The sequence below is a fragment of the Trypanosoma brucei genome, chromosome 9 (genome assembly GCF_000002445.2).
Source record: "Trypanosoma brucei brucei TREU927 chromosome 9, whole genome shotgun sequence".
Lineage (NCBI taxonomy): Eukaryota > Euglenozoa > Kinetoplastea > Trypanosomatida > Trypanosomatidae > Trypanosoma > Trypanosoma brucei.
The window spans coordinates 650,400-676,184 of NC_007282.1; the positions used below are offsets into that span (position 1 = coordinate 650,400).

General features: G+C 50.3%; 20 protein-coding genes across 20 annotated transcripts, besides 3 other annotated features; 19 read left to right on the forward strand and 1 right to left on the reverse strand.

The window, feature by feature from the left end:
• Positions 1-110: 110 nt before the first annotated feature.
• Positions 111-872, forward strand: Tb09.160.2040 (hypothetical protein, conserved; the record flags this gene model as incomplete). Its single annotated transcript, XM_798550.1, has 1 exon — positions 111-872. The coding sequence occupies one exon, from the start codon at positions 111-113 to the stop codon at positions 870-872; it is 762 nt and encodes a 253-aa protein (XP_803643.1).
• A 1,854-nt stretch (positions 873-2,726) lies between these two features.
• Tb09.160.2050 (endo-beta-N-acetylglucosaminidase, putative) lies at positions 2,727-5,882 on the forward strand (the record flags this gene model as incomplete). The annotated part of the gene is made up of 1 exon (XM_798551.1): positions 2,727-5,882. The coding sequence occupies one exon, from the start codon at positions 2,727-2,729 to the stop codon at positions 5,880-5,882; it is 3,156 nt and encodes a 1,051-aa protein (XP_803644.1).
• A 426-nt stretch (positions 5,883-6,308) lies between these two features.
• On the forward strand, positions 6,309-6,689 carry Tb09.160.2060 (hypothetical protein, conserved; the record flags this gene model as incomplete). The annotated part of the gene is made up of 1 exon (XM_798552.1): positions 6,309-6,689. The coding sequence occupies one exon, from the start codon at positions 6,309-6,311 to the stop codon at positions 6,687-6,689; it is 381 nt and encodes a 126-aa protein (XP_803645.1).
• A 442-nt stretch (positions 6,690-7,131) lies between these two features.
• On the forward strand, positions 7,132-8,088 carry Tb09.160.2070 (cyclophilin type peptidyl-prolyl cis-trans isomerase, putative; the record flags this gene model as incomplete). Its single annotated transcript, XM_798553.1, has 1 exon — positions 7,132-8,088. The coding sequence occupies one exon, from the start codon at positions 7,132-7,134 to the stop codon at positions 8,086-8,088; it is 957 nt and encodes a 318-aa protein (XP_803646.1).
• Positions 8,089-8,099: 11 nt separating this feature from the next.
• On the reverse strand, positions 8,100-8,561 carry Tb09.160.2080 (hypothetical protein, unlikely; the record flags this gene model as incomplete). Its single annotated transcript, XM_798554.1, has 1 exon — positions 8,100-8,561. One exon carries the CDS (start codon positions 8,559-8,561, stop codon positions 8,100-8,102), a length of 462 nt encoding a protein of 153 aa, XP_803647.1.
• A 244-nt stretch (positions 8,562-8,805) lies between these two features.
• On the forward strand, positions 8,806-11,196 carry Tb09.160.2090 (hypothetical protein, conserved; the record flags this gene model as incomplete). Its single annotated transcript, XM_798555.1, has 1 exon — positions 8,806-11,196. One exon carries the CDS (start codon positions 8,806-8,808, stop codon positions 11,194-11,196), a length of 2,391 nt encoding a protein of 796 aa, XP_803648.1.
• Positions 11,197-11,550: 354 nt separating this feature from the next.
• On the forward strand, positions 11,551-12,342 carry Tb09.160.2100 (hypothetical protein, conserved; the record flags this gene model as incomplete). The annotated part of the gene is made up of 1 exon (XM_798557.1): positions 11,551-12,342. The coding sequence occupies one exon, from the start codon at positions 11,551-11,553 to the stop codon at positions 12,340-12,342; it is 792 nt and encodes a 263-aa protein (XP_803650.1).
• A 574-nt stretch (positions 12,343-12,916) lies between these two features.
• On the forward strand, positions 12,917-13,348 carry Tb09.160.2110 (hypothetical protein, conserved; the record flags this gene model as incomplete). The annotated part of the gene is made up of 1 exon (XM_798559.1): positions 12,917-13,348. The coding sequence occupies one exon, from the start codon at positions 12,917-12,919 to the stop codon at positions 13,346-13,348; it is 432 nt and encodes a 143-aa protein (XP_803652.1).
• A 498-nt stretch (positions 13,349-13,846) lies between these two features.
• Positions 13,847-13,942, forward strand: Tb09.160.2120 (hypothetical protein, unlikely; the record flags this gene model as incomplete). The annotated part of the gene is made up of 1 exon (XM_024642639.1): positions 13,847-13,942. The coding sequence occupies one exon, from the start codon at positions 13,847-13,849 to the stop codon at positions 13,940-13,942; it is 96 nt and encodes a 31-aa protein (XP_024498426.1).
• A 149-nt stretch (positions 13,943-14,091) lies between these two features.
• Tb09.160.2130 (hypothetical protein, conserved) lies at positions 14,092-14,862 on the forward strand (the record flags this gene model as incomplete). The annotated part of the gene is made up of 1 exon (XM_798561.1): positions 14,092-14,862. One exon carries the CDS (start codon positions 14,092-14,094, stop codon positions 14,860-14,862), a length of 771 nt encoding a protein of 256 aa, XP_803654.1.
• Positions 14,863-15,320: 458 nt separating this feature from the next.
• On the forward strand, positions 15,321-15,623 carry Tb09.160.2140 (hypothetical protein, unlikely; the record flags this gene model as incomplete). Its single annotated transcript, XM_798562.1, has 1 exon — positions 15,321-15,623. The coding sequence occupies one exon, from the start codon at positions 15,321-15,323 to the stop codon at positions 15,621-15,623; it is 303 nt and encodes a 100-aa protein (XP_803655.1).
• A 581-nt stretch (positions 15,624-16,204) lies between these two features.
• Positions 16,205-16,465, forward strand: Tb09.160.2150 (U6 snRNA-associated Sm-like protein LSm6p; the record flags this gene model as incomplete). Its single annotated transcript, XM_798563.1, has 1 exon — positions 16,205-16,465. One exon carries the CDS (start codon positions 16,205-16,207, stop codon positions 16,463-16,465), a length of 261 nt encoding a protein of 86 aa, XP_803656.1.
• Positions 16,466-16,806: 341 nt separating this feature from the next.
• Tb09.160.2160 (hypothetical protein, conserved) lies at positions 16,807-17,160 on the forward strand (the record flags this gene model as incomplete). Its single annotated transcript, XM_798564.1, has 1 exon — positions 16,807-17,160. One exon carries the CDS (start codon positions 16,807-16,809, stop codon positions 17,158-17,160), a length of 354 nt encoding a protein of 117 aa, XP_803657.1.
• A 389-nt stretch (positions 17,161-17,549) lies between these two features.
• Tb09.160.2170 (hypothetical protein, conserved) lies at positions 17,550-17,810 on the forward strand (the record flags this gene model as incomplete). The annotated part of the gene is made up of 1 exon (XM_798565.1): positions 17,550-17,810. One exon carries the CDS (start codon positions 17,550-17,552, stop codon positions 17,808-17,810), a length of 261 nt encoding a protein of 86 aa, XP_803658.1.
• A 556-nt stretch (positions 17,811-18,366) lies between these two features.
• On the forward strand, positions 18,367-19,167 carry Tb09.160.2180 (hypothetical protein, conserved; the record flags this gene model as incomplete). Its single annotated transcript, XM_798566.1, has 1 exon — positions 18,367-19,167. The coding sequence occupies one exon, from the start codon at positions 18,367-18,369 to the stop codon at positions 19,165-19,167; it is 801 nt and encodes a 266-aa protein (XP_803659.1).
• A 1-nt stretch (position 19,168) lies between these two features.
• Positions 19,169-19,192: a microsatellite.
• A 504-nt stretch (positions 19,193-19,696) lies between these two features.
• On the forward strand, positions 19,697-19,873 carry Tb09.160.2190 (hypothetical protein, unlikely; the record flags this gene model as incomplete). Its single annotated transcript, XM_798567.1, has 1 exon — positions 19,697-19,873. The coding sequence occupies one exon, from the start codon at positions 19,697-19,699 to the stop codon at positions 19,871-19,873; it is 177 nt and encodes a 58-aa protein (XP_803660.1).
• A 158-nt stretch (positions 19,874-20,031) lies between these two features.
• On the forward strand, positions 20,032-21,771 carry Tb09.160.2200 (hypothetical protein, conserved; the record flags this gene model as incomplete). The annotated part of the gene is made up of 1 exon (XM_798568.1): positions 20,032-21,771. The coding sequence occupies one exon, from the start codon at positions 20,032-20,034 to the stop codon at positions 21,769-21,771; it is 1,740 nt and encodes a 579-aa protein (XP_803661.1).
• Positions 21,772-22,098: 327 nt separating this feature from the next.
• Positions 22,099-22,740, forward strand: Tb09.160.2210 (glutaredoxin-like protein; the record flags this gene model as incomplete). Its single annotated transcript, XM_798569.1, has 1 exon — positions 22,099-22,740. The coding sequence occupies one exon, from the start codon at positions 22,099-22,101 to the stop codon at positions 22,738-22,740; it is 642 nt and encodes a 213-aa protein (XP_803662.1).
• A 384-nt stretch (positions 22,741-23,124) lies between these two features.
• Positions 23,125-23,144: a microsatellite.
• Positions 23,145-23,217: 73 nt separating this feature from the next.
• On the forward strand, positions 23,218-24,144 carry Tb09.160.2220 (hypothetical protein, conserved; the record flags this gene model as incomplete). Its single annotated transcript, XM_798570.1, has 1 exon — positions 23,218-24,144. The coding sequence occupies one exon, from the start codon at positions 23,218-23,220 to the stop codon at positions 24,142-24,144; it is 927 nt and encodes a 308-aa protein (XP_803663.1).
• Positions 24,145-24,492: 348 nt separating this feature from the next.
• Positions 24,493-24,517: a microsatellite.
• Positions 24,518-24,590: 73 nt separating this feature from the next.
• Tb09.160.2230 (hypothetical protein, conserved) lies at positions 24,591-25,286 on the forward strand (the record flags this gene model as incomplete). Its single annotated transcript, XM_798571.1, has 1 exon — positions 24,591-25,286. The coding sequence occupies one exon, from the start codon at positions 24,591-24,593 to the stop codon at positions 25,284-25,286; it is 696 nt and encodes a 231-aa protein (XP_803664.1).
• Positions 25,287-25,785: the final 499 nt, after the last annotated feature.

Below are 25,785 nucleotides of genomic sequence, written 5' to 3' on the forward strand. Positions count from 1 at the left end.
CATAGGAAAAGCGCAGAGTAGCTTTACAAGTTGAAAGCATTTCATTTGTGCGAGAGTCCCGTACACACGGGAGTGAAGTCAGTTTAAGTGCGGTTTTGCCCCTATAGCCTATGCCGACCGGTGCCGCCAGGCTGAATTTCCTTCAGATAAAGGAGCAGCAGCAGCTGAACCGCGAACGCCTCCGAGAAGCAGCAGTAGAGGAACAGCGTGCCAAGGAGGCTCTGTGTCGCCAGAAGGAGCAGTACAGCCACGTGCAGTCCCATGGGTATGGGCGAGTTGTCGGTAAACCCGCCAGCGACGTGCAGATAAAAGTGTATATACGCGAGTGCGATGGTGAAAGGGCGCAATGTCATACTTTTATGGAGAGTGAAGCTATGAGACACAATGCTAGCTGCAAGCAAGAAGGGAAGCCAAGGCCTGCACAACCTCCTAGGCAAAAGGTGCAGAAGCTGCCCCCCGTTGCTGCGCCGCCACAAAAGAAACAGGAGCACACTCAACAGCAACAACAGCGGTTGTCAGGCCCAGCCAATGCATCCGACACCCAACGGGGAATCGTGCCAAAATACTTACTGCAGCGGAAGGCTGAGCTGGCAGCACAGAAGGAGGCCACGCAACGTGAAGCAGAACGACAGAGGGAAATAGCCAGATATCCCCCGGGGCATCGTCTCGTAAGCGAGGAAGAAAGGAAGGAAACACTTGAAAAGCTTGCCGCTAGGCGACGCGAGTTGGAAATGGAACTTCACAAAATTCCCATCCGCTATGATACACAATCAATCAAGGAAAGGAGGTCGAAGATAGAAAACGAGCTGAGTGAAATTGAGGCTGCGGAGCGAAAGTTTGGTTCAGCAAAGGAGCTCTTCGTTCCCATATAGGTTCGAAACGATAGACAATGCGTATAGATTTGTATATGAACAGGGGCTTTCCCTCTCGTCGTATCCACGACTGCCTCCAATGTACCCGGTAAGGGAACACAATTTTTGGTTATTTCACTGTTGTGGAGCGGCGCCATTTAGTTCGAAAATGTTCTCCCCCCCTGAATAAAATGCATGCATGTGTTAGCTGTAGTACCTCTCTCGTTATATTTTGGAATTTACAAGCGCAGACTTACGACCACCACCCGGAGCTTCCGTTTGCTATCATTCTGCGATGTGCATGCAACAACGGGCTTGCGATGCGTCACGTGTTGATATTGTCTCAACGGCTCAACTCTCTGGGTCCCTTTTTTCCACCACTGCAGCAAGTAGTTTTATGTCCTTGATTAACAGGAATCATGGGGCCACACCCTCTTTCCCACTCCCGCACCGTTGAGTCGTTTCTGCAAGCTTGTTACGAACACTCTGTAGACAAACAAAGGGTGGTATGTAAACGTATATATGTACCCCGGGAGCGCGTGCTCGTCGAGATTCGGTGACGGATGGAGGTATCGCAGCTAACCAGTGGCGTTGTGTTCCCTTAGCGGGGGGCAAAGTAAAACATCACCGCGAGAGGTGGTTGGACTCGAGGTAGCTGGGGAGGCGCGGCGCTGGAAAAAAAAGAGATCGTAGTTTGAAGGAGGGGGTGCAGTGGACACGGCAGGTTCGGCGAGAGAGTTGGGTCCCTTATTCCGTGTGGAAGAAAGGGAAGACTCTCAAATTGTTGTCACTACCTCCGTAATTATGCATCGGGACATTGCTGGGTTCACTAACACCGTCATTTTCCTCGGGCCAGGCTCAAAGAAAAGGGGGGGGTCGGAGATACGGTTGACGATAGCACTTGGCGGCAATTGTTTTGCAGGTTGCACAGCTAGTCAGCTTGGGTCCTGACGTGATGTGGAAGTGTGTCCCTTTTGTCTGCCACCGGCGTGAGGTCTCAACGTGACCTCGGCAGCCGTAACCGTAGAAGTGGGCGAATCGGGTGGAAGTTCCGAGTACTTTTGTCGTTTCGCGGGTTCACTACAAGGGACAGGATTCGACGTCCGCGGGTTCGCTTCTCGTCGTGTCCTGCTGTTTTGCTCAAACGATCTTTTTCCTACGGGTTCACAAGGTTGGCTGTTGCCACTCCGTAGCTACCAGGAACGTCTGTTGCGTTAATGAAACTTCTATGCACCTTTGCGATGCAGAAGCTGAGGTGAATTGGCTTTGGATCTGGTTACGATCGTAACCCACCAAGGTGCCCGGTTGTACGTCGGCTGATTGCGCATCTGCGTCCCCGTCATTTACCTAGAGTTACTGTGTTACGTGAAAAAAAGAGAGCTGTAGTTTGTGCCCCTGCTGCGCGATGAATGAGGGAGCTTCCCGGATGGAGAAAGTATCGAGTGCAGCGCCAGTTGGAGGGGAGGGAAAACCTCATGATTTTGTTCATCCATTGAGAATACTTGTGCCGTAATAAATGCTCACGTTTTTTCGCCCCTCACTACGGAGTTTTTCATACTTCACTGCTGTTGATGTCCTTTGTCCGACTGTTTGTTGTTCTCGGCACCCATATTACGCGCGGTGGTGTCTATACTGTAACTGAGCCATGCAGAGGTGCAATTCATCACCTTGCAACTGGCTAATGTCCTCACCTTATCCACCCCGTCATCTCCCGTAGCCTTTGTTTTGCTCGTTCACCTGGACAAGGGCCGGCGGCTTCCTCTTAAAGTGAAACAAGTTGTAAAAAAAAAAAGTGATTGTATAACTCTTTGAAACTCAACTTTCTCTTTTGGCTGTGAAAGAAGGTCGTGCGCAGTGTTCTTTCAAACTTTAACCATGGCCACATCTCTTGTGCAGTTGTATTGCTACGACCTCAGCGGAGGGATGGCGGAGTCCATGAGCCTCATGTTGATTGGGCGCCATTTGGAAGCAATATGGCACACTGGAATTGTTGTGTATGGAAAGGAGTACTATTTTGACGGCGGGGTTGGCATTGTTCACTCCTCACCCGGTGGATCTCACTTTGGCACGCCAAAACGGGTAGAAACACTCGGTACAACAACGAAAGGCGAAGGCGAGTTTCTTGAATGGGTTAAGCAGCGAAGGCTTGATACATTTGGCCCAACACACTACAATCTCCTTAACCGAAATTGTAACCACTTCACGCAAGCGGCAGCGCAGTTTCTCGTAGAGCGTGACATTCCTAGTGAAATCCGCGATATGATTCCCACTGTGCTGGATACTCCCCTTGGCCGCATGCTTAAACCCATGCTGGAAATGGCCACCAGAGGCTTGGAAGCATCCGCAAAGACATCACAACTTTCTACTTCACCGCGGAAGAAAGTATCAAACACCACTGAAACGCCCACTGTGAGTGATTCCTCTACCTCCCTCGACGTTGCAACTGGCCTGAACTCGGAGAAATCTCATCTCTCAGTGGAGGAGCATGAAGAAGTAATGCTTGTCCGTGCGATGCTGCAGAGTAATGAATTGCTCTCGTCAGGGACGCGGGAAGGCTTTAACACGACGATGGGAGCACTTATCCTGCTTCGGATGGTCATAACAAATATCCTGAGGAATCCAACTCAACTCAAGTACAGGACGCTTTCTACTCAAGATAAGGAGTATAAGTCGAAAATAGCACCTCTGGAAGAGTTTGGTGCAGCCGATATACTGCGTCTCTGTGGGTTCCGTCTGTTGCAGCACCCGACGTTGAATCAAGCTGTGTGGTTCCTGAGTGATGCGGACGGCAGTGAAGATGTTCTGGCCATAATGGTGACCCACATCACCGAGTTGATTGAGTTGGTGGAAAGTGAGTATCAATCAGAGTTTTGCGCAGTAGAGGGAGATCCAAATATAGGGACTTTCCATAAAGAAAAATACCCAGTTCCCCCCCTTACGTCAAACGCGAGTGATCCAGGGGACAGGGCAATGGAGGTCATAATGCACGACGCTGTGAAACCTATCTCTTCGCTTGAAGACTTGATGAATTGGTCCCCTACATCACCTGGAGCAATTACCCCAGCAGCGCCGTGTCGCCGCCGCGTGCAGGCCAGTGTGGAAGATGGTCCGAGGCTTTTAATTTGCCATGACATGAAGGGTGGTTATCTTCCAACTGACTACGAGCACTTCGCTGTCTGTAATAGACTGATGAAGGGTGCATCAGCTCTCGTCCCGTCGGTGGTGAATTGTAGCTATACGGTGAGTTACTGGCATCATGTGGACTACTTTGTTTACTTTTCGCACAACTTCGTTACGGTTCCCCCAAAGGAGTGGATCAGCTACGCCCACCGCGAGGGGGTTCCAGCCCTTGGAACGTTTATTACCGAAGGCGAAAGCTTAACTCTTCGCAAGATTCTACATGATGCCCAAAGTTCGGCGTCCACCATTAGGAAGTTGGTGGATTTATGTGATGCACACAACTTTGATGGATACCTTATGAATATCGAAACAAATTTAGATGAAACCCTTGCAAAGCGCTTGATAACGTTCGTGGCTACGTTAAAGAAATCCCTCAACAAATCGCGACCGCCTAACTCTGGGGAGCGCTTTGTATTCTGGTACGATGCTGTCACTGTGGAGGGAATCGTTTCGTATCAGAACGGTCTAACGTCCAAGAATAAGCCCTTTTTTGATGTCTGCAACGGCTTGTTCACAAACTATGGCTGGAGACCGTACAGTCTCCCTTTATCCACTGCGATTGCGGGGCAAAGAAATCGCGATGTGTTTGTTGGTGTTGACATATTTGGCCGTGGTGTCTACGGAGGCGGAGGATACGATAGCCATAAAGCTGCAGACTGTGCATCTGGTGCAAAGCTTTCCATTGCCATTTTCGCGCCTGGTTGGACTTCTGAATGCGTAGGAAATGGCTGTCGCGAAAATTTTCAGCGTAACGACGCGCACATGTGGAGTAAAATGCAGGATATATGGACTACCAAGTATCTTGAGTTGGACACTTTGCCGGTATGGACGTGCTTCCTTGACGAAGTTGGAACACAATTCTTCGTGAATGGAGCTCCCGTTTTGGGTTGCGTTTCCAATCAAAATAGCCTTGGAAGCGGTGTAAAGTGCAGTAATGATGACACTGATTTTTTTTTCCCTGAGTGGTGCCAAATTTCACAGACACACATAAAGCCTTGTTACAAGCTGGTGCGCGGTGGGGCGGAGGGGGATCCATGGTGTGTGCTGCCGTTCGAAGTGGTGGGTAAAGATGGGTGCCACACCAATAAAGATGGACAGACTGTGCCCCTCGATTGGTCGACAAAACAGGTGTGGATGGGTAACCGTAGCATGAGCTTCGCCGCTCCGCCAAACGCTACCGTTCCACTTATGCGATGGAAGGTACGTCTTGAAGTCGGAGCAGCTGACGGTGAGAAGACGTCCGACGCGCTGGCGTTCCTTGACATTGCCTGGTTGTGTAACGCCGTAGATGCGCAAGCGCACTCCGTGCGCTGCGTGTGTGTCGAGGGTGTAAATGGCTCTTCCACGACACGGGTCGTGTTTGACGAGCAGCTTGCATCCCCAGAGAGAATAATTGTCGTAGCAACTGTGGGAAATTGGCAGATTGTTCGTTACGTAATTCCGGACAACGTTACATGGACGCACGTCACTTGTTTGTCGATACTAAACCCCTCTGAGAATGAATCACTTGTTTGCACTGTGGGTGGCGTTGCCCTGACTGAGCCGACATACGATAATTCCACCAGTGTGTTGCTTTTGGGGGATGCACAAATCTTGCCCTCAACTTCGTATACGGTGGACAAAACATCAGACCCAACCACATGCGTAGTCACACTTGACGTGCCGAATGAACTGAGAAAAAAATCAAACAAGGTCATTCTGTTCGCGAAAATTGGGTTTCCGGGTGGAAAACTTCTGAGTGCGTACTTGGGAACGCATGAGATATCGAAGCAAATTCTGTTACCGTTGAATATACCGTCTGATGCTTTTGTTTACGAAATGTTCTTCTATGGATCAGCTTCTGGAAACTAAAAGGAGCTCGTCCGAAGGTGAAAAGTTGAAGATACAAATTGACTTGTGCAGGCACCCTTTTTAATTTCTGTTCCCCTCATTCCAATGCAGGTTTCTTTTTACCACATTAATTCTACTTATCGCTTCTTTCTTGCTGCTTGAGAGCTTGTAACCTCACTGGGCGTCATGACACTGTTACCATGCAACGGAGGGTGGTAAAAATGTTTCACAGCCTTTTTCTTTCTGTGTCAACCTTTTTTCTCTGGTTTCTTCGGAGTAAACGTCAACGGCTTGTACGCAGAGAGTCACGACTTGCACGGGATTTCTTTTTGGCGTACTGTCCACGGAAAGTTTCGTGTGGTTGGAAGGGTGAGTAAACCGTGTCGTGGCGGTTTTGCTCCAACTCTTTTCTCTTCATTCTTAGTAGCTTGCTGCTTACTCCGCTGTATGTTGCGCATCCGCCGAACAGCCTTCAGCTTCCTTGGAGGGTTTGCGATCGCTGACTTCTACGTAAATTGCACGAATCTTGATGATATACAAAACGAACTGGGTGTGCAGGGCGTTGAGCGTGTTGCGAGTCCCAATTATTTTTCTTGGATATTCCGTTCCACACCTGTGAAACCGCAACAACCCGCATTTGGCTCGACGCTGCGTGAAGACGTCGAGTTGCTGTTCCAGAAGTCTCCCCTCTCCGGAGCGGCCCTGGTTTTCACAGCGGTGTCACTTGGAGGCATTTGGTCATTGCTTGGTTCCTGCGCGGCTGTTGTGCTTGATGGGGATGAGGGTAGCGAGCGCTACGATGCTCTGAAGCGTTGGCTGAATGGATAGGCTCGCCGTTAGTGAAGACGGTGTACTCTGGTGCCTGTGTTTGTGGTGACAATTCGCTGTTTCTAAAGCTACGAAACGAACTGGCTTGTTTGGTGGGTGTGGTATCTGCTATTGTTCTTTGTGAATACGTGTTTGTCAATTACAAAATTTGGGTTTGGTGGTAGCTATGGAGTGGTAAATTATAATGGCGGTATTAATGGCAGCAGTGAAGTTGAAAATAACCTTGATGCGTTCTATTCCCTTCGTGTTTTCCCCATTTATTTGACTACCTCGCTCCTTTAATCAACGCTTTGTGCAGAGAAGCCGCACAACGGTCTTCTAGGAAGTTGAAGTGCCTCCGTGTGCATTAAACAGTGGAGCCGGTAGAGGGGAGTAATACCGGGAGCACCTGTAGTTCCATTTGTTGTTGGTATCTGGGCGGGTGCTGTCTCCGTCCCTGTCTATGGCAATCGTCGGGGACTCGTTAAATAAGAGGCGCAACTACACCGTCTGCGGTCTTGTTAGCAACCCGTTGTTCCAGAAGTGCGCGGAGGTCGCTCAGTATGTGGCAGAAGAGTACAGTGATGAATTTTATGTAGATATATTCCGTGAGATGCCTTGCGAGTTCTACAGTCGTAGAGAGCAGCTGTTAAACAGTAAGAAGATAGAGGACGGTGGAATGGAGGTCATCGTCCTTGTGGGCGCCGATGGGCACACCGGCCCCACCAACGGAGAGGGCGAGGCAATGTCCGGGGATGACTTCCTGAACATGATGCAGAAGGCAACTTGCTTTCGAGTTCTTAACATCCCACCCGAGAGACCTGACTCTTACGAAAATATGGCGCATCTTTCGTGGAAGAATTACCTTCGGGAGCGGGGGAACACTTACTGCTGGATGGAAATAAGCATTGGTGAGATGGTCCACGGGCGCGTTACGTTTGAACTTTACTCGCGCGTAGTGCCCCACACCTGCAGCAACTTCTGGCACCTCTGTAAGGGCGACCTGAGTCGGGATGCGGACGAGGGAGAAGAGCAGGTGCCAATACTAAGCTACAAAAATTCAACCTTCTTCCGCACTTTGCATGGAGCGTGGGTGATGGGCGGTGACATCAGTGGAGGGAATGGTCGGGGTGGATATTCCATTTACGGTCGTTACTTCCCGAATGAGTCTTATGCCATTCCCCACGATAGGGTTGGGGTGCTTGGAATGTGCAATGACGGCGGAGACACCAACGCATCTTCTTTTTACATCACAATGAAGGCCATGCAATGGATGAACGGCCGCTACGTGGCGTTTGGCCGTGTGGTCGACGGCTTGGAAGTCGTACATGCTATCCACGCAGTAGATGTAAAACACAATCAGTGTCCGAAAAAGGTGATAACCATAAGTGACTGCGGTGTGATTGACCTTACAGAGTGATTAGAGGTGCTTTAGAAACTGTAGACGGGGAAAGTGAGATAGGGAAAAGATGGGAGTGTTGTTATGCGGAGAATTTCTTTGACAGCCTTCGTCCTGACCCGGCTTGCCAAGCTTTTCATTTTCTCATCTAATGTGCATGTCTTGGAAATCGCTCTCGGTTGGCGGCCCGTCCTTTCTAAACTTCTTCTTTTCACGTGCTTCAACCCCCCCTTTCTGTCCCTTCCTGGCTTCATGCTCACACAGGGTCGACGGCCCTCTTGTACATAAAGCGTCACGGGTGGAACTAATGTGTTTCTTTCTTTGAGCAGGTTTGTCAACTGTTGCGTCCCCTCTGGGAGGTGGAAACTGCAGAAAGCCATCAGAAGGAGAAGGGACAATGGACGAGAGTGCGGGGGGGGGGGAGAAATAAAAGTGTGTATGCGCAATGAGGCGGATAGAAGGACTGAAAAGGGATCCATTGGGGAAGGGGGCATCGTTTACTGTTTCCACGGAGTGATGTAAACCTCACAAGATACTTTGGGTCTTGTGTGTGGGAGCGTATGTATAAATAACTCGATTGGTGGCACATTCAGCAGGTCCACTACTATTAATCGCAGGGTGATTTATCCTGTTCACACAACGCGCCCCTTACTCTCGTTCCCTTGCCTACCAACCCCATCTTTTCGTTTTTTTGCGTGTGCACCGCACGCGCGGAAGTCCTTCTTTTGCATTACCGGGATGGGAAGGAAGGATGACGCCATTAAAAAGTTAATATCGCTTAATTTTAGTAAAAGCAAGGCAACAGAAGCACTTAAGGAGGCTAATGGAGACTTTGACGTTGCCCTGAGAATTTTGCAGAACAAAAAAGTGAAAGAACAACAGGTTCCGGTGAAATCATTGGCAGAAAAGCCAAAGTTGAGCGGTAATGATGACCGCGTGGGTGACGGTGGTGAGGTGAAGCAAAGGAAACACCCGTGTATAGTGCAATACAAAAAATGCCAATATGGAAAGTTCTGTCGACTTCGTGACTACCCGGGTGATGTCTGCATCAACTACTTCAATGGTACTTGCTTGTATGGAAACTTCTGCAAGAGACGACACTATGTTGATGGAGTAGACATACGGGCCGACCAACGTCCGGAGACAAGTAGTGGAATAGTTAAGCACCAGTCGGGCACCATCCGTATATCCAGGTCATGTGGCAATGGGGTGTTTGTTGGGGATGTGATACAGTGTGTTGACGAGGAATCGTCTTCCCAGCTTGCCGGTGCAACTCCTGAGCCATGCCGCTTTAATCTCATCCAGGGCTCGGAACCTACGTATACGGATCCCAGAGCTCTAGATTGGCAGTCGCGTGCTACTTCCGTCATCGGTACCACCCCAACTCCATTCTTGGATGCAGTAAGGCAAAATGCGCAGAAACAGGCTTTCGAAGAGGTCGCACCAACCTCTCCCGTCCCACTTTCAGTAACTTCTAGGGCTATCTCAAGGAATAAACACCCCTGTATAGCGCAGCGCGGTTGCTGTAAATACGGAAAGAACTGCCTTCATGCAGACAGGGACGCAGACGTTTGCGTGTTCTTTCTGAACGGAAGATGTGCGAGGGAAGGTTCCTGCAAGTACCGACATGAAAGCGATGCGGAATATTTGAGACGTGTTCGACCTGATTTATGGGGTGGAGGCTGCGATGACGCTAGCCAAGGCGGCGAGACGGTACCACTAACCGCCGAGAAGGTGTTGAAGGATGTGACAAGAGCGCGGTGGTGTCAAGCTGATGATGGGGAGGTTAAGGATGGGGAAAGATACCAACAAACCGGTGTTTCCCTCTCGGATTTTCTTCCGACCGCGCGTGTGGACGACGCACCCGAGGGCGGTACCCAGCGGGGGGAGCACGATGAAGATTCGATGGCACCTGACCAAAGCGGGGACAATGAGTTTGCCTCGCTTCTGAGTTTGATTGATGCGTTCCCAAGCGCCGAACCATATTTGTTGCTGCACGCCCTTCGCTGCGCTGACGGTAATCCCCATTACGCCGCCGACGTCATAAACCGAGTGAGTAATATTGATTCCACTGAGGATATCGATCTTTGCTTCCTAGCAAGCCGCTTGGAAGACGAGGATGAGGAGAGAGAGGCCGCAATCCGGGACAAACACGAGTGGTTTCTCACACTCTGCACGCTGTTTCCAGGCGTAGACACACCGTCGATTCAAGCGGTGTTGGATCGATGTGGAGGGGAATACGGAGAGGCCTACGACATTTTGCTTTGCCAAAGTGGTTCAGTAACAGCGAAGGCTTATGGGACCGCCTGGAGCGGTAAAGTTAAGGGAAGCGAAGAGGCTCGCGTGGAGAAGTTGTGCGGCATGTACCCGGGACTTCCCAAGGACGTGGTACAGAATGCCTTCGGGACTGCTGATGGCAATTTTCTCGTGGCAAGCGGTATATTGAATGATATGACCAAAGATATGTTGGTGGCGGGAGACGTTGTTGCTGATAGCCACCCCTGTCCGGCTCGCGGAAAGGTTGTTGTTACGACGAAGCGAACGTCCGAAGAAGATGAACCGAAGAAGGTGTCGTTCCAGTTTCCGGTGAGCAGCCCATCACGCGAGGAAGTGGAGGCGTTTTACAACAGTGTGAAGAACGAGGTACGAGAGCTTGGTGATTGGCGACGGGTGCGAGAGCAGGCGTATATCATCAACAGTTGTCGTATCCGCGTGCTCAAGCACGCTGCAGCGGCATACCGACGTGGTGACGGCGAAGCCGCCAAGACTCTTAGTCGTCATGGGAAAGAACTTGGTGCCCAGTATCAGCGTCTCAACCGCATTGCGATGGTCGCACTGGAGCGGGAGCGTCTGTATAGTAGCCCAGTCGTCACGCTTGACCTCCATGGCTTCCACGTTGAGGAGGCGATCGAGGTAGTGCGACGTCGTGTGAAGTTGTGCCAGCAGAAAGGTGTGAGGAACCTGCAAATTGTCACTGGCAGTGGCAAGCACAGCCGTGGCGGGAACTCTGCCCTTCACTCCGCAGTGCTGAAGCAGCTTCAGGAGGATACGCAACTAGACGGCATCGTTAAAATCGGGTCAATAAAACCTGCTTTTTTTGACGTTCAAATTGCACCGCGGCGTAAGTAACTGCCGCAAATATGGTATTACCAAGGACTTCACGCTTCATGGGACGGGGTCTCCTATAGGAGAAAATGGGGATTTACTTGATAAGTTTTTGTGCTGCCGCAGTGTTTGGCTCGGCGGAAAGAGGCTTCAATTGGAGGCCAACTAAGGGGTAAGGGTGTTATAGGGGGATGACTGGCGACTCTGACGCCGCCGACGGTAACTTGCACTCTGTCCAATAATAAAATTGACTCATTTTATTGTTTTTTGTTGCTTTGCCGTGGTTGCCTGATTGTGTAGCTGTTTGGATTGAGCACTGTTGCTGGTGCGTAAAAAGGTTACTTTCTGCAGTGCCCAGAGGAGTGAAGAGGTGTTAGGATGTCCACCAGCAGCCGCGGTATTTTGATTGCCGGGTTGACGAACCGTGCTCGAACACAGATGGCGGAGGGTATTCTCCGTCGACTGACAGCGGGAACCATATTTATAAAGAGCGGCGGTGTGCATCACGAGTCAACCATACATCCGCTTGCAGTTAAAGTCATGAAAGATATCGGCATTGACATTAGCAAACAGTCTGTGACGTCACTCGAAGCCGCACGCAGGCAACAGAACACGTACGACGTATACATTAGCATTGACTGCAGTTACGAGCGGCGAACACTGGATAAATCGCAACCACCACGTGCGGAGGTTCGGCGTCGGGAGAGTTTCACCGTAGAATATGGAGACGACGGTAGTGGTCCCAGAGGCGGCGATGACCCGGTGCGTTACGACCCGCTACTAGTTCCGCGCACCCCATCTCACTGGAGTGTTGGTGTTGACGCAACCGACGTGCGGCGTCGCTGGCAGATATGGAGTCCCCGGGACCCCTCCATATTTCATGAAACCTCCACGCGGAAGTTTCAGGATCACTTATACGAAGGGGAGCCACTCTTCATGCAGTTACGACAATGCCCTTGGAGAACTCAGGCGAAAGTTTCTGAGCGATGGGAGATGGATGAAGTGGCAATACGATATCCTGTGGAGCGTCATAGCGCACATGAGCTTCGTTTTGTGCAGGCGCGCGAGCAGCTGTTGCAGAGGTCTTTCGATCTGCTCACAAAACTTGAGAAGCATTATGGTGAAAGGCTCCTGCTTGACAGAGCGCTACTGGAGGAATTTATTTCATAGCGCCTCAGCCACGTGTACACACGTATATACATATTTATCACACACAAGTGCGTCTAGGCGTATCGAGCCGATATCGTTTTGCTTGAGTGGCAATCCTATTACTTCTTTCAGTGAGTAAAGAATAAGACAAGCAATATGTGACACACGTTTTGCTGCCACACCGTGGTCGTGCTGGGCTCTAGCGACCTCCGCCCGATCGGGTGTCTTGTTTCCTCTCCCACGTTTAAGCATTTTCTTCATTTCACCACTTTTGTTAGCAACGTAAACATTGTTTAGTTTTTTGCCCTGGGCGGTTGAAGATTCGACAGCCAACAGTTTGTCACTTTCTGACGGCGCAGGCACAGGCACAGGTTACAGGGGCGAGGGGCGTGTGTCGTGTGTTGAGCCCTCTTTGTGCCGGTAGGTGAGAGCGAAGAGTATACACCAGCGGTTTTTAGGCGCGACGTAGTGCGCGATGTATAATGGCATCGCTCCGATCAACGTCAAAGGGACGGGCCTCAGTGGTTACGTGCAGCGTAGTAGGTCGGCGGTCACACAGCTGGCAAAATTCACTCCCGCTGAGTACACGGATGATATGCTAACAACGGCGAAGGCGAATCCACTGGAGGCGTTGCGGTCGGCAAAGGAGAACAAAGAACTTTCAGGACAGCTGGAACATCACAGGTCCCTACGTGCCATCAAACTAAAGGTCCTTCTTTACCGCGAGGAGCGTGAGGCTGCTGGCGTACCACCTGATGTGATTAGCCGAGAGTGCGCAACACTTCATGGGTCGCTACTCCGTAATTACATGGAGGAGGCTCAAGAGGCAAGACGTTTGGGGGCAGCAGAGTTGGCACAAAAGACTGCGGAGAGATTCGCCTCCGCATTTCAAGTAAGACCCGGCTCACTGGGGGATGCTTTCGACCGGCGTCATCGTGAGGTGGAAAGACAGGCCGCGGAAGGGGCTCGCAAAGAGGCGATAGAGCGGCGGATTGTGGAACGGGTGAAGCGTATCAAGGGAGAGTAAGGGGGTGGGGGAGGAATCGCACCAAGAATGTAGTGCGTGACTTTCTGGTTCTACTCAGTTCTTCACAAATATGTTGCATTAGCTCCTTGACTTGCACAGCATTTGTTAAGTGTGTTGCACGGGGGCGGTTGTGTCCTCTTTTCCTTTCCTCTGTTGAATCGCTACCTCTTCTATATTTTTCTGCGCCACTATACTCTGGAAGTGTGCTCTAGGTAGAGGGTACCAAAAGAAGAGCGAACTTTGGAGAAAGTAGAGGAGGGTGGAACTATCACCACTGATATTCTAACAAAAGCTAAGCCCGTGTTCCCATCAAAACTGGAGCGGAGTGAGGGGGATAAGTGCGCAGTGAGTCACAAGGTTCAGTTACAAGTGGAATAACTGAGGGAGTGACGGGAAAGTGGGGGAAAGGCAAAGGATCAATAATTTTGTACTGTCCTGTGGTCTCGGGAAGGGGAGGGCGAGCGATAAGGGTGCGCCGTCCGCTGGTTCCTGTGTTTCATGCAGTTAGTTAAGAGTGAGGAGGCGGTTAAAACAGTGACAAATAGCGAAATTGCGACGAAGAAAAAGCGTGCGAAGGTGCTAGTTGTGAATTGAGAAGAGGAAAGAAAAGGTCGAATTGGGGCGTGTTCAAGTCAAGATCAACTTAATAAGTCAGAAGTGAGGTAATATCTACAGCAAGAGGAGAAGTCAGAGTACGGGGGCAAAACTCTTAGTGAAATTAACAAAACGGCGTGCTGTTGTTGATGGGAAGTTGTTGTGCGAAGAGCGACACTTCGGTTGACATCGATGATAGCGGCCGTGGAGTGGAACGGGATACTGAAGATGATAACAACGTATACATCCTCCAGTATCAGTCGCGTGGAGAGGTGCTGAAAATGCTTGAACTGGAACCAACACCTCACGAAGCAAGTGTGATGACACAGTCTCCCAGCTTACCAACGGATGGACCAGCGGCGGAGGAGTGCGCTGAGGCGGAGCTTTCTGACCCCCTTTCCTGTTCGTCGACAACTATCGTAACAGTACGGAGTGAGCGGAGGGCAGCCGATCGTTTTTCAGCCAACTCGCTGACCTGGACGTTGCCAGAGGTAAGTGCGACGACGGTGAGTACCCGCTTCGACCACGCACGAACGACATCGTTCATGGGGAGCGATGACGATTTCTCTTCAGTGGAGTGGAGCGCTAACTCTAGAAAAGATAGGCGGTTAATGCTGCTGCGGGACAGAGATCGAGCCGCGCAGCGTGATATGGTAATGAACGAGATGGATCAAAGGCGGTTCATTGCTGAACACGCCAACCGAGCACACCGGGCTATCCTGGTGACGTACATTAGGAACCGTCTCGAGATAGAGAGGAGGGTTTCGTACGAGGAGTTCCTCGTAGAACGAAATGCATTTCTTCTACATGAGTTGGAGGCGAGGGAACCGTTGGTGCGGCGTACTGTAGAGCTACAAGCACATTCAGAGCTCCTCAACAAAATGCAACAGCAGCGCTTGCTTCGGAACCGTGGTAAATGAGTCAGCGTTTTGGGGTGCGGGACACTTTGCCTCGGTGGGGGCTGAGGAAATGACTTGATCTTGCAATATGAAGCGGTGAAATCAGGTTGCGGGCTATTTTATCGCTTACTAACAGTTCTCGGATGTCCCCGTCGTCGTACCCACCTTAGGCAAACGGGGATCGCGTTTATTTTTCCTCCAAGGTCTCGGATGTGCGGGATGCAGGTTGTGGCGGTGGGGAGGGGAAGAGGGAGGAAGATCGTCTTCTCGTCATTAATTAATTTCCAGTTGCACTTCGTAGTGGGTGCCACTTGCTGTTGACTGTTTTTTTAATGTTTGTTTGTTTCACTCCTCTTTTAGGAAATAATCCACGGTAGCGGTGACGTGTATATGCCCGTACATCTGACCCGAAGGGGGAAGTGGGGTGTCGCCTCAAAACGTAAACCGTTTTATATTTTCCTTTACTGCCACATGGGTGCATGTTGGTAGCGTTGCTTGACTGTAAGACGTGCCCATGTGCGTTTTCTCTCATTTTACCCCTGACGGTTTACCCGTTTCGTCCGTGTGCTACACCCCCTTTTCTTTGTTTTGTGTTTGTTGCTTTCATTGTTGCTAACGCGTGCGGTTTATGTGTTTCTCAGTCAGTGGTAGAGCAGGCGGGATGGGCATATTACCACTGCACTTCTTCTATTTTAAAAGCCACGTGCAATCGGCACGAATGTGAGGGTTCTGCCGCAGCATATGCACTAGTGCTGTACAGGCCTTCCATCCACGGAGAGTGAGAGAAGGTCTCCCTATTGATATCTGTTGCTCTCTCTTTCTTCCCTATTTCTGGGGAGGACCTAGAGAAGTTAGGATACTTCCACAGTGCATATTCAATCCCTATATTCCTTGATCATTGTTTTTCTTTTTTCTTTTTGCGTTCCTTCCTTCCCACTTATTCACTAGTGAAGTCTGTCTTCTCCGACCTCTGGTGGTGTTCTGTTTGTAAAAGATGAAGCCCCGCTCGAGCGGAAAGAGGGAAAATAACAAGAGGGGGAAGCGAGCTGATAGAACGATGTGAGTAGTGTGTCACCGTAAAACGAGACAAACACACGACAGGGAGAAAATCGTGTCAATAGGGATGAACAAGAAGAAAACAAAAGATGTAACTTCACTTAATCGTTTATTTACCGGAACATTTTTTTAAATTGTACTATGTTGTAGTTGCTAAACCTGACATTATGCACTAAATTTCTCGTTTTTGTTTCTGTAGTCCTTCACTCTTATTATACTCCCTCTTTCTTCCTTTCGGACTCTCTTTTGTACCCTTCGTTATGCGATGGGGAAATAATTCTCTCCCATTTCTAATAGCTGAGCAGTAATGGCTTCGGTGAATATGGAGGACTGGATACAGAAGCCTGCGGTGTGTGTCACCGTGTTTGGCGAGTCGCATGAAGGGTTGTTACAGGGGATAGACAACAATTTCAACACCGTGTTAAAGCAATCCGTAGGAAACAAGGAAAATGAGCTGACCTTTGTGCGAGGCGAGTCCGTTGTGTACGTTGGTTTCAGCGATATAGCTGAGAGTACGGTGCCGGAAGGAAACGCTGGGTGTGGTAGTGTGGCTTCCACCACTTCTTAGTGGAGGTGCTAGCATCACGTTGCGCATGGTTAGGTTACGTTGTACCTGTCATGGCTTGCGTCCTTGGACCATGAAGTAAAAGGAGGGGTTGTGGGTTTCCGTTTTGGCCGCTTACTTGGATGTTGCGTTTTACAGCTTAAAACCGTGGCTTTAGCTTTATCTGCCGCTCCTTGTCTTTCGCCCGTTCTTTGCATTTATTTTTCTTCCCCCCCCCCCGCTACATAACTTGTGTTAAATGCACACAAGTGCGATTCTCCGGTGTACTCGTCTGTGCTTGAAGTGTGGATATTGAGAATATTGCACTTTTATGGTTGGTATCCTCTTTTAACCTAACATTAGCAATGTCTTCGCTTCCCGGGGTGGCGAGGTATGAACGCATGACCACGCGAAACAAGATTCAGTTCTTCTGGTGGTCCATGCTTGTGATGGGTTTTGCCTATCAGTTCCTCCAAATGACCGTGCTGCGCGTTCAGCCAAAACGTGAGGAACAGATGTACAGCCATATCCGTGAACTCTACGGCGATCAGTTGCCGCCAGAGCTTATCGAAATCGCGAAGCGGCAGCGCGAAGCACAGGACGCTTTGACACTGTCAAATATGATACGCACGCCAACGCCTGGTGAGACGGCTGGGGCACTGCAGCACGCATTGGACCCGCGTCGTATCGCGCAGTTGCGGAGCCACAACGGGTATTAGGATACAGGAGGAAACGATCGGGCATCCGAATATTCTTGAGAGAAGTTGAGGGGTGAAGAAACTCGTCGTGGGACGCTCGCACCGTTGAGTATACTTCACTAGTTTGCCACTGTGCGGCAGGGCCCACTTGCGTACAGGAAATCACGGGGAAGGGGGTTCGGGGCGATGTTGTTACACTCGTCTTTGGTTAAACTAATTAGTTAGAACAGAGGTCAATGTGCACCAACCACCCAACACGTATATCTTTGTGCCTTTATTTTATAACATTTGTTTCTTATTTAGGGAAGCGATTAACAGCTTCGTACAAACAGCGGACCCATTTAGTGAATAGGAACACGGGAGGTGTTGCAAGGGGAGTTGAAGTAAGCCGCTGATTGTATTTCGCGGCGATGCGCATTTTCGTACACGTACGGGAGAAGGTCATTAAGTTAGAGTGCGGTGATGGCACACAGAACGTAATATGGTTGGGCAACGCTGCCATGGTGCACTACGACTCTTCGTTTGGTCAGAAATATGGTTCCCCGAAGTACATACAAAAGGAGGGTGGCACCATGTGTGATCCGAATGCGCGTGTTTGTGATGTGTTGGACGATAACCAACATGTCTTCGCTGTGCTGGATAACATCGAGGAGGTTGTCACAGATGCGTAGTTCAATGTATGTTATTGCTCCCCCTTCAACACAACTTTTGAGTCCTCTTGTTTTAAGTGAGGATGAGCACATTGAGAGGGGATAGTTTTTTTTGGGGGGGAGGGAGGGGGTTTGCAGAAGCATATCCGTATGGATGTGTTTACACAACGGCGCGGCATTTGGGTGAATTGGGATGCAATCAGCGGTCATAAAACACCATATTTCCATTTAATGTTTCGGTTTGCAGTTGTTCTTGATTTGTCCGTTTCCACAGTTTTCTTTTAAGACTGTGTGTCGAGCGCAAACCCGGGGAAAGAGGAAAGGTGTTCATCCCTCGAATTTTCAGTATGTTTCGCCCTAATCCCTTCCTTCCGCGTCAGTATCACTTGAATCTTCATTTTATTTGCATATTTGCTCTCGCACTGGCGTGCCGAACCCAGTATCGTACCCAGATGGGATATTCCCCTTTCCGCACTTTTTTTTTTTGCAATCTCTATTCTCTATGTTTTCTTTTTGTTTTGGTTGTTGTTTTGCGCCCCACGCACGTTGGCGCGCTAAAGCAGTTTCCGACTAGAAGATGGAGAGGAGTAATTCCCGGAGGAGGGTGTCACAGTCCGCTCCAAAGGGAGAAAATGAATGGAGCAAGGTGCCCCGATGCGTGCGCGAGGCTCTGGCCTCGGCCATTGTTGGCGCTCTACCGGGTGAATCACGACGTCGTTTGACTCCAAATAGGAATCCCTCAAGGGCGAAAAGCACGTGCGCGAACAAAATCGTAGTACCGCAGCTGACAGAAGAGTTTCTTCATCGGAGTGTTCAGACTTTTGAGGATGCGGCGGTCTTGCGTGCTGAGGCTGTGCGAAGTTACGCGCAATTCCACAACACTGTGGAGATGCTTCGGGAAGTGATGCGCAACCAGCTAGGCGCACTGTGGTATACGGCGCTTCAGTTGGATCCTGAGTTTGTGATTGACCTGCAGCAACAAAACGGACTAAGTGGGAGTGACCTGATTCCCAACGACGTGGTTATTGAGGGCGAGTCGCTTAAGCGGCTAGAAGGACTGGAGACGTTGCTACAGGAAATGAACAACAACATGGAGGTGTTACGTTCGAGCTCGGTACGTTTTGCCGCGTGTGTTCTATCAGATGAAGAGAAGTTGTCGATGGGGCTAGACCCACTGAGACTACCACGGGAAGACGTCTTGCGGTACGCCGTTGCGCCTAGCACCAGGCGCAATTCAAGTAGTCGTGGACGGCAAAGCAATAAAGACGACTCAAGCAACCATGGGCGTCGTAGCGCCTCGGCGCGGAGGCCAACTCTCAGGCCGGACGAAACAGAGGCGCGATTGAAGCGTTTTAGAGCATATGCTGCTCGACGGTAGGCCTTCCCTTCCCTTCCCTTTCCTTTTTTTTTTGACGAAGTCATGCCACGTGCGTTCCAGCGGTGGAAATGGCACTGACGTTAGGAGCCGTTTGCAGCGGTAAACCAACTTTAAAGAGGCGAGGTTAGTATCTACCGTTCGTGGTGCCCGATGGGATATTTGTCTCCTCTCTGGGCTGCAGTTGAACTTGAGGGTTAGGGTTAGTGAGTTACGTTTCTTCTGTCGTAACCAACACAACACTTCTGGGATGTCCGTTTTGTTTCTTGATGTTTTGATTGGAAAAGGGAGAGTTTCTTGATAAAGCTGCCAACAGGGAACAAACTTCTGCGTGCATCGACTGTCTCATTGTTTTTGTATGAAGGGAAAGCGAAAATATATGTATGCATACATATATACACTCATAGATGCATGCTTGTGGATAGACAACCGCGCTCGTGTTTGAGTTTTAGGGCGCACATGCTGTACCTGGGCCACCCGATTGGCGGGAGAATGGAGTTGGCGCCTCGTCCGCACTGACTAATTATTGCTTATGCTTCAAATTCAGGATGCAGGTATTCTCTTTCTTTCAGCGATGATCACATTTATAAAAGTAGGACAACTGTTCTGTGATCTTTTGATCCTTTTTTTTTTCACTGTGCATAACCTCATAGCAGCCGTTGTGGAGGTGCCCGCTTTAAAGGCGAAGGACAACGTCAAGGGACACTGAGGCCCAATAGAAAGACACAAGACAAAAAGTAGGGGGATAAAGGGTCGAGGCGTGGGTAAGGAAGTGGAAGAAAAATAGATAAAGAGACGCGAGAAGGCGAGTGAAAGGAAGGAGCAGGTCGCGTTCGCTGTACCCAGTGGTTGGTAACCGCCTTGCTGATGCATGTGGCCTCTCCCGAGGATATTAAACACGAGATCGAGGATGGCAGAGGTGAGTGGCGGTATGTACCACCGTGTGTGCGACAGGCATTGGCGCTTGTTCTTCCAACGACACCGAAAAGGTGTTCAAGGTCGCGGAGCGTTACGAGCGGCTGCTGTGCTCCTCGCATGCTTTTGCCACTGCGGGGGAGTGGTCCAAAGACAGATGTGATGGAGGCTGTGGAGGCAGCGCAGTTGGCGGAGCAGCCACTCGCGGTCGCTGGGAGGGAGCTGCTAAGTTCTTCCAAAGTTTTGGCGAAGCATCTCCCAAAGCAAAGGAGAATTCCTCCCGGCAAGCCTGTTGTCAGGGTGTGTTCAAGCTGTGGTGGACCTCTGCAGGAAACTGGGGCGCCTGGCAAGAGATGTGAAGAACGCCCCCGTAGTGGTCGCAAGGGGCGCAGTGCATCTTGTGTGTTGGACGCACACTCCATGGGGGAGCGTACACAACTACCCGGTGATACCTCTTCAAGTGTTCCCGGGGTGACTCGCCGAACCTCCAGCGGTGAACAAACCAGTCGAAGAACCCACAATACCGCACGCGTCGTCCAGCCAATTAACATGGAGGCCTCGAAAATCAAACGTGTGGAGTGCATTCGGCACCGTCGGGAGGTGACGGACGCCCTGTTGCATATGGTTGAGGCAGTGAAGGTGCTGAGCAAGGAAGTGGACACAACGGTTGTGAAATCTGTTACAGACGCCATGCGCCTTGATCCCCGACGAGCGAAAGACGTTCGAGGGGAGGTTGCACCGGTTGCCTCTCCATCGGAAGAGCAACAGGAGGCACTAAAGGGACTGTCTAATTCCGTACGGTGGCTGACGAATGCGACGAACGAACTGGTGGCCGTTTTCCTAACCCCGGAGGAAAAGCGGTTTCTTGGTTTAAATACGCATAGACTCCAGACGCGTAAGGAACGATCAACTATGTACCAATACGCAAAAACATATCGTAGAAGGGACGGAGGCTTGCCGCCTCCTCCCCCTGGCGTTGGTGAAAATATTACAGGGGACTTGAAAGAGGGGCCTAGGGAAAACCAAGATGGTGAGGGAGATGCTGACGAAGAAGATGTCTCAGGGAAGGGCAAAAGCAGAGGGGAGGGCGTACAAAGAAGCGAAGGAGGCAAATCCGCTGAGGTTTCTTCTAAAGGGGCAATAGGGAAAACGGAATGTGGCGCGGGGGTCCGTTCCCCATCGGGCGCGGCTGCTGGTGCTGAAGATCACAACCCGGAAGTAGGGATGAAGGGCGGTTGCGTGGAAATGTCGAATAATACACAGCGCTCTTCCCAACTCTCAAGCGTGCAGGCTTCCAGGAGGGAGGAAAAGTTGTCTGAGGATAACCAAGTGAAGAAAAGACTTTCTGTGTCGACGCGTGGCACCGCTGAGGAGGTGTCGGCGAGCAACGCCCAGGGAAGTCCTGGGCAAGCGAAATTGTCTGTCGGCCGTGCTTCGGCATCGGACGTTGCAAACCCGTCCGTGAGCAGTACGGGAGCGAGGAACTCTTTACCGAAGCGAAGAAAGGCCAGTGATTCTCAGTCCAGGGCCAGAGAGTCTATGGAATCGCTTACTGGCCAAGAACCCCCGGGTTCCGCCGTTTCCGGAGCGTCACTGGCGCAGGCGGAAACCACCGCCAGTGCTGGAGATTTGGCGAATAAGAACTTGAACAAATTCGCGGTTGCTAGTGACAGTGACAGTGATTCTGACTAGGCGCTGACGCTTCACCTAGTTAGCTTTCACTCGAACATGCTAAGAAAAAACTTTCGTTCTTCTGAGGAAGGCTTTATATACATCCATATATATATATATGTACTTGCGTCCGTCTCTGGTATGGAAAATGGCCAAAGGGCAGCAACATAGATTATTTTGTTTGTTGGTGAAGCTGTGTCTGCACCAAGATCCGCGGACCGGCACCCCAACGGTGTGGAATAAGAGAAAGTACGATTATATGCGATGAGTTTTACTTAAAATTAGGTAAATCCTTGCTTGACTAACTTGATTGTTCAAAAAGTTATCTTCCCATCGTCACATGTATAGATGCGTCACTGTCACATGTCCTTCGCTTACTGTTTCTGCCCTTTTTCTGCCCATCGCTCTGCCTCATCTCAAGGTTACACACGCCTAATGCGGCGACTGAGCGGTTCGACGTGTCTTTTAACGGGAGTGACGCGCGCAGGGAGGTGGCTTCCCACGACAGCGCCATGTCTGTCACTCTGCTCCTTCTTCTTAACGGCTTCCCGACGAAAGCAAAGCACCTCCGGCATTGGTGGTGACGTGCGCGACATCGAAGAAACTCACCCCGACTTCCAGCCGCGTCTTGTCAGTGCAGACCTTGCGGAGGACGAAATAGCAATGGTTAAGAAAGACATCGACGACACAATAAAATCGGAGGATGTTGTTACATTTATAAAGGGCCTACCCGAGGCCCCCATGTGTGCCTATTCGAAGCGTATGATTGATGTGTTGGAGGCACTCGGACTAGAGTACACGTCTTTCGATGTACTCGCCCATCCGGTTGTACGCAGTTATGTGAAGGAGGTGAGCGAGTGGCCGACCATACCGCAATTGTTTATAAAAGCTGAATTTGTGGGGGGCTTGGATATTGTCACGAAGATGCTGGAGAGCGGTGACCTTAAAAAGATGCTGCGGGATAAGGGAATCACTTGTCGGGACCTGTAAGCCGCAGCTGGGGCAGGGAAGCAAAGCAGTGTATTGAATTGGATCGGAAGAACTGAAGGGGAAAAATACGGAGACGAGCGTACGTGTAACAGTAGGAGAGGGAAATGAGGAAAAATGGGAGCGAATACACGCGGGGTGTGTAACAGAAAGCTACCCTTTCTGCATGGTATTATCAATACTTTTTCATCGGGATCCGTACATCTTCTCATCGTTGAAGGAACTGCCGTTTGCGCAGGCCTTGTTCGCGCTCCTCTCCATCAACTCAGCCGTACTGGTGGGTTGAAGTAACCGCATATTTCTCACGTGTGTAGCAATGTGTTGAGTCTGTTCCCACTTTAATGCGTCACGTGGCATCACGGTGGTTTTCCTTTGTGTGTGTGTGGTTCTCTCTCTCTCTCTCTCTCGACCTCCCCATCCGGTCTGAGCACTTGTACCCTCGGAGGGTTGCAGCAGAAAAGAGGAGCGCGGGAGGCAGTCATGAGCAACAAGGCATTCCTAACAACTAATTTAGTTGGTGGACTTGGAAACCAGCTTTTTCTTGTTGCCAATCTATTAGCCACGGCCCGTCGAAACGGTCTGACAGCTGTACTGCCGCGGATGAGCTTTAGCAGTAGCAACGAGCAACCACGACCTGTGTACTGGCAATCAGTGTTTGCTAACCTTGAGTCGTACGGCGTAGGACATGATCTTCCAACAGGCGTCCCTGAAGTAATTGTGCCAGAGCAGCGGCCGGCTGCAGCCGTGACGCTTGATGCATCTAGGCAATGTGTGTATAACATGGTGGGTTTTTTTCAGTCAGAAACGTTCTTTGCCGATCATCCTGTCGTGAGCGAAGTGATATCTCCAGAGATGCGACGGACGTCGATGAGGCACATGTGGGAAAACTACAACAACGGGTACAAGGATCCTAGCCTAGCGCACTATGTTGGACTGCACATTCGGCGTGGAGATTATCTACGTTTGCGTGATGTGTTTGAAATTCTGGAAGTGGACTATTATGATGCTGCTGTGCGGCAGCTTCTGGGTTGCGCTCTGCACCAGCGGTCTCCGGGTCATCGTAGTACACATCTCCTTGTGTTCTGCGAGGAGGAAGAAAGACGGTACGGCGCTTCGGTTGTTGGATATTTCCGAAGCAAATACGAGGGGTTGGAGGTTTCTCTTGTTTCTCCCACCAAAGAGCATGTGAAGTTTCCTTGTGATGCTCAGATGCCCCGTGAGGTACTAGAGTTGTTGATGCTATCGAGTTGTGACGATGTTATCATGGCAAATTCATCGTGGTCCTGGTGGGCAGCGTATTTGAATAGCAGACCGGTGCGGCGCGTGGTGGCACCGTCCCGTTGGTTTGTTCAGCACCCTTACCCCCAGTCAAACCATATGTACTGTAACGACTGGATCCTCCTGTAGCGCTGCGTTTGTACGGCAGACACTAACAATACCACGCGGATGAGCAACGGAGGATATCACGTGAGATGCTGCGTTTGCCAAGGGTCTGCTCGCCGGTAGAAAGTGGCTGAATTTGCATCAAGTTCGGTCTGCCTACATCCACGATTCATCGTGAGATACTTTGTGCGGGGAAACGTTTATGTGGTTCAGTAGTAAGATAATGTGTGTGTGTGTGGGGGGGGGGTTGTGTGGCCGTAACGATTCGCTCCTACATTAACTTTGCCCCGTTTTGCAATTATTTTGTGGGGAAAAGATTGGACGGACGCAAATGGCCTTATACTTAGTGTGTATGCCGCAATTTGTTTTACCTGTGTGTGTGTGTGTGTGTGTGTGTACTGTTATTTGCCTGTATTACTCTTCTTCCCTTCAGTTGCCTTCGCTCGGCGCCTTCCTTAGATATAATTCCAATGACACCTGCTGTAGTTTCGATGCGAGAGAAAAATAACGGCCTGCTCCTTTCCTTTGCGGTCACCGCGATGGGAGTCGCGTGTTTGGTAAAGCTCTACAAGCGCTGCTTTGTTCGTGTTCCTCCTCATTGTGTTACCGTGGTGTATGAGACTCGGAGGAACTCTATTCTCGCATCGTCCATGGAGGAAGCAAATAATGAGCTTCCGCAAGTGTCACACTTCCGTCCATTGATGTATATAGTGAGTTTGCTGCTCTACAGGAGCAAGAAGTTAGTTATTGTGCCACCTACATCCTTCTTTAGCACCTTCACACTCCCGTGTAGCGTTCTTGATGAGTCAGGTGATGGAGAGGTGGTAGACTGCACGGTGGAGGACATTCACGTGACCGATGGGTCCGTGCGCATGGTCATGACAATTCGCTACTGCATTCCTATCAATGAGTTGGAACGCTACCTCGCTGCAGTAGGGCCAACGGCGCCAAATGAGCGCATAGCCCTAGCTGCCGCAGGTGCTGCAAGGGCCAGGGGGGCCGAACTCTCCGTTGGCTTGATCATTAACAAATCCAAGCGCGATACCGCATTTTTAGAGCCCTTTCGGGCGCACCTCTCGTCCAAGTTGATGTCCGAGTCGTGTGTGAAGGTGTTGGATGTCGTTGTAGAGGCTGCTGAGATCGCGGACCGGTCTTTGGGAGGATGATATGCTTGAGGATGCCTTCCTTCCTTTTTTGTGCATTTGTGGCCAAATTTAAGCGCAGAAAGTGGGAAGGTGAAATATTTGTGAGTTGTTGCGTTGTGGATGTGCTTTTCTTGTCATTCCAACTTATGTCATAACAAAGCCAATGCGCGCGCAAAGGGGAACATGGGGTTATGCGGACCGGGCAGGGCAGTGGCGACGCAATCGTCAGCCAATCACAAACGATTTCGCATTTGGTGCAACGTGTTAGTTTGTGGGTAGGGAAATGCGTTAGCGATGACTCATACCGTACAAAATAGGGATGTTTTGCTTGGAGGGGAGAAACATATTGTCAGTTTTGCACCGTGTTACTTTGCTTACCGTTGATTCTCCTTCCACGAATACCCTGGCTTGTTCTCCCTCCGGGTGCACATTAACGCTCGCAGAGCCGGGAATTTCCTTAACTTGTAGGAGAGTGTTAATACTAGATTAATTAGTAACGGGAAGCTGTTTTCTACATCAG